General features: G+C 39.2%; 1 protein-coding gene across 1 annotated transcript in view; it reads right to left on the bottom strand.

Moving 5' to 3' along the window:
* Positions 1 to 2,702, bottom strand: part of LOC107749056 (dedicator of cytokinesis protein 10) — a 44,939-nt gene extending 42,237 nt beyond the window's left edge. The window contains exons 1-5 of the mRNA XM_016564106.1: positions 2,617 to 2,702; positions 2,282 to 2,446; positions 2,032 to 2,154; positions 1,751 to 1,830; positions 1,407 to 1,594 (exon numbers count right to left, since the gene is read on the bottom strand). Coding sequence (XP_016419592.1) covers positions 1,407 to 1,594; positions 1,751 to 1,830; positions 2,032 to 2,154; positions 2,282 to 2,446; positions 2,617 to 2,702 — 642 coding nt within the window. The remainder of the gene's footprint in view (positions 1 to 1,406; positions 1,595 to 1,750; positions 1,831 to 2,031; positions 2,155 to 2,281; positions 2,447 to 2,616) is intronic.
* Between the last annotated feature and the right edge of the window lie 1,614 nt (positions 2,703 to 4,316).

Raw genomic sequence — 4,316 nt, 5'->3', positions numbered from 1 at the left:
CAGCGCTCATTTATCTAGGTTAAATGTTTAAATTAATACTGTGAAATGCTTTAATACTGTAAAAGTGTTTTATGTCTATAGATTTTATTTTAGGCAAGTCGTCGTGTTGATTTGAGAAGGCTAAATTGATCAAACATATTTGTATAACTCATAACAACATATAACTCACTGTCTGCCGCTGGCCGCTTGGTCGTTCCTTTAAAAAACAAAAACCTGAATTTAACAAACATAAAATGTTCCAAACATATTTCTAAATTAACATAATAAAGAAACTAAAAGAAATATTACCACTTTGCCATTAAAAACCGAAGCTGAACTATTTTAATAGCTGTGTAATGGGGAAGAGGGAGAGAGAGAAAAGACACGGGCTCCAGTCGGACTCGGGCTGAGGGAAATTCAGGGAAATTGCAGTGAAATTCATTTCCTCGTTTCAATTAAAAGTTCCCCTCGGCTCGGCGGGCCCCCAATCTGCCCGGGCCCATATGCACCTGCATACCCTGCAGACGCTACGCCACTGAGTCGACCTCAAGCATTACTGTTATGTTGGTCCAAGCATACCGAGACCTCATTGCTTTCACAAATCACGAGGAAATCGAACCACAAACGGACCCACAAATGAACCGAACCTCCAGAGGTGGTCTGAGTACGGTTCGCTTTTGGGTCCTTTTAGGGGGGTCTGAGATGACTTGTTTGTTCACATATATGAGCTGAACCGCTCTGAGAGCGTTTGCAGGGCTCAAACGAACTAGGTGTGAAAACACCCTTAGTTTCCAAAGGAACAATCACCTTACAAAGCGAAGATGTGAGTTTTAGAAGCTTGTACATAGACCTTAACACACAAACCTCAAGAACGCTGACAGTCAACAAATGTAAAAAGATGAGCTCTTAACATCACAACACAACAAATAACTAACAATAATGACAAAACAACAACAGAAGTTTTAAAAAAAGTCAGCAAATAGTAAAATAGTAATCCTATAACAGCAACCACATCATTTATTCATGCTGTAATGCATGCTGGGAACTCAATTATAGTCACCAATTCTCACTATTAACTGACTTTTGCCTCAATAAACTCCTGATTAGCTGCTTATTAATAGTAAGGTAGTTGTTAAGGGATCTAAAATATGATCATGCAGAAAAGGGCATTAATATGTGCTTTATAGCCACTAATGAACAGCCAATATGCTAGTAATATGCATACTAATTCGCAACTAGTTAATAGTGAGAACTGGTTCCTAAACTAAAGTGCTACTTAAATTCTTCAGACGGCCTTGTTTGTCTAGTTGGGACAGCATTTGGAGCACTCTGTTGGTCTGACACGGGCAAGTTTATGTAATTTCAATTCATTCTGATTTCATAGTATTTGTGACTCAAAAGGTCCGGTGTGTATGTGACTTCCTCACCTTTGCGAAGCTCTTCTGGCTGTCATACTTGAGGTGTTTGGGGTAGATGTAGATGTGATTCTTGTAGACTCTGTAAGGCTGGGCAAACTTAGAAGAGTCCTGCAGGAACTCATCCACCTCCACCGTCGGAGCGTGAAGACCGCAGTCCTCGAACGGCCTGAGAGCCACATACGAGGACGTCACACAGTCTGAGGAACAAGCATGCATGACGATGAGTGTGTGGCCACACAACAGCCAGCGCTTACGTGCTAAGTACATAAAAGCTGAACAACATTTATGAGTAAAATTGCATTTTGCATCAGTTTGGCCTCAAGTGTGAGGGTTGTGGTATTAGTTGGACGTACTGGGACATTCCATGGGAACACAGTCCACGTTTATTTCAAGGTTTCCCGGGATGATCTGGAGTTTGCTGGCCTTCTCTGCCCTGTAAAAAACACTTGATTTTTACTGAGGTCATTTATGATGACGTGTTCATTTGGACAACTTTAAAGGCGATTTTCTGAATATTTAGATTTTTTTGCACCCTTAAGATTCCAGATTTTCAAATAGTTGTATCTCGGACAAATATTGTCCTATCCTAACAAACCATACATCAATGGAAAGCTCATTTTTTCCGAGTCTGTACCTCCTGTACTCTGTGATGAGCTTCATGAGGTCTTCTGTGGAAATCTTGTTGCTCTCCTGTTTGAAGAGCGGAGAGAAGCGACTTTCCCTGTCCACTGTGCCCTGGTTGTCCTTAAATACTGACCTGGATTATACAGACGGAAGAAATGCTATGATTGAATTTAAACAAACTGTTAATATTGCAAGAGCTTTTTTTTGTTGTTGTTGAGCATTTGTTCTGGCATAGCTGAAGAGATTTAGGATTCCCTTACCTTACAGACCAGGCAAAAGGCATGCGGTACTTTCCAAGTTTGCTACAGAATTGTTTATTGGATTTCAACATCTTTTGGACAGTCTGGATGGAACAAGCAGAGAAATTGGAGTTCAATGTATTTGAGAGAACAAAATCAATGAGCAAGTCTCCACTTACTACATAACTTTAATCATATTAGTGCTTAAATCAATATTCTGTGTATTTATCCTTATGCCACATATAAAATTGTCTAAATGCCATTACTTTAGTGACATTTGGGACATTTGCAAACAAATGCACAAAGCAAGGTCTATATAAACATGATTGGATGAGTCTGGCGTGGAAGAGCTTTACTGGCCACACAGAGCCCTGATCTTAACCACATCAAAACCCTTTGAGATGTGCTGGAATGGAGACGATCCAACATCAGTGCCTGACATCACAAATGTGTTACTGGATAAACAGACAAAAATTCCCACAGAAACGCTCCAGAATTTTGTGGAAATCCTTCCCAGAAGAGTGGAAGCTGTTATCCCAGGTAACAAATTTAGGTTACAAAAACATTGTGGGAACATTGTTTTGAAATATTTTTAAACGGTTTTATTGTTATGATTATAACGTTATTTAAAGGCAGAGTAAGTGATTTCTGGTAGCCAATGTTGATATTTGAAATCACCAAAACAAACACGCCCCTACCCCAAAAGGGTCTTGCCCCTATTTTGATAGCTCCGCCCCACATATACGTATTCAACCCAGGCAACGATTAGTTCTGTGAAACAAAGCAAAACCAATGTTACACCGTGTCTACATCGGATGTGAGCGGCGCGGCGCAACAAATCCCCGACAGAAAACTGCTGCCGGGTTCTATTTATGACGTGATGACACAAATTTCAAATGGTTTTCAACGGTCGTTTGATCGCGTCCAGTGTAGGCAGACTTTAGCTGTTGTAGACACGGTGTTACTCACCTATTGAGAAGAAACAAAGCAACCTCGGCGTCCGATCGCAGGCCTCCACTCCTTGAGTTCTCTCCAGCGCTGGAAAGCTGATCCGATATTTACACGGGTCCTACTTCTTGCCTTATCGTTCCGCAGACGTTTTCCTCTTTTGTTTTTTATCAGCCATCTCTATCTTTCTGTCGCTCGGCTCGCTAATGTCCGTCCCATGCACTGAAAGCTCTCTCCTCCACATCACGAGTAGACACGCCCCTTATTGCTGATTGGCTACAAGTTTGTTTTGCTATTCGGCCCGAATCAGTTTTCTAAAGTGTTTTTGAAAAATCACATACCCTGCCTTTAAAGGTTACAAAATTGTTTCTTACATCATTTTACTAACTTTATTTTCACACGAGATATAACATTATTTGAATGTGTATTTTTAAGATTCTAAGAACATTAATGTCGTAATTAGAACATTATTTAAAGGTTACAAAATAAGTTTTAATAACTTTATTTTCACATAATATAACGTTATTTGAATGCTTATTTTTAATATTTTAAAAATGTTAAAATGTTATTTGTATTTTTTATCATGATTAGAATGTTAATTAAGGGTTACAAAAACATTTCTCATAACGTTCTACTAACTTTATTTTCACCTAAAACAGTTGAACACTTATTTTTATTATTCTAAGAACATTTCTTGTCATGATTAGAATGTTATTTAAAGTGGTGGTTGATTGCGATTTCACTTTTTTAACGTTAGTTAGTGTGTAATGTTGCTGTTTGAGCATAAACAATATCTGCAAAGTTACGATGCTGAAAGTTCAATGCAAACGGAGATATTGTCTTTTAAAATTATGGCAGTTTAATGCCTACAAAAACGTCTCATAGGGACTACAATGAGCTTCTTCCCGGGTTTGTGACGTCACAAACCCTGATAAACCCCGCCCCCGGGAACATGCAACAAAGGAGGCGAGGCCATGCTGTGCTGCTTTAGAGAAGAGGAAGAGTTGTTGCCATGCTGTCAAAACTAGGGCTGCACGAAAAAATCAATTCATATATGAATCGGGATTCTGTCTTCTAATGATTCTAATGGATTCACAAGATTCAAAAT

Source organism: Sinocyclocheilus rhinocerous, unplaced genomic scaffold (assembly GCF_001515625.1).
Source record: "Sinocyclocheilus rhinocerous isolate Xijiao unplaced genomic scaffold, SAMN03320098_v1.1 scaffold1522, whole genome shotgun sequence".
Taxonomy (NCBI): Eukaryota; Metazoa; Chordata; class Actinopteri; order Cypriniformes; family Cyprinidae; genus Sinocyclocheilus; species Sinocyclocheilus rhinocerous.
Note: the sequence above shows the minus strand (reverse complement) of the source record. Positions and strands in the feature narration are given on the sequence as shown.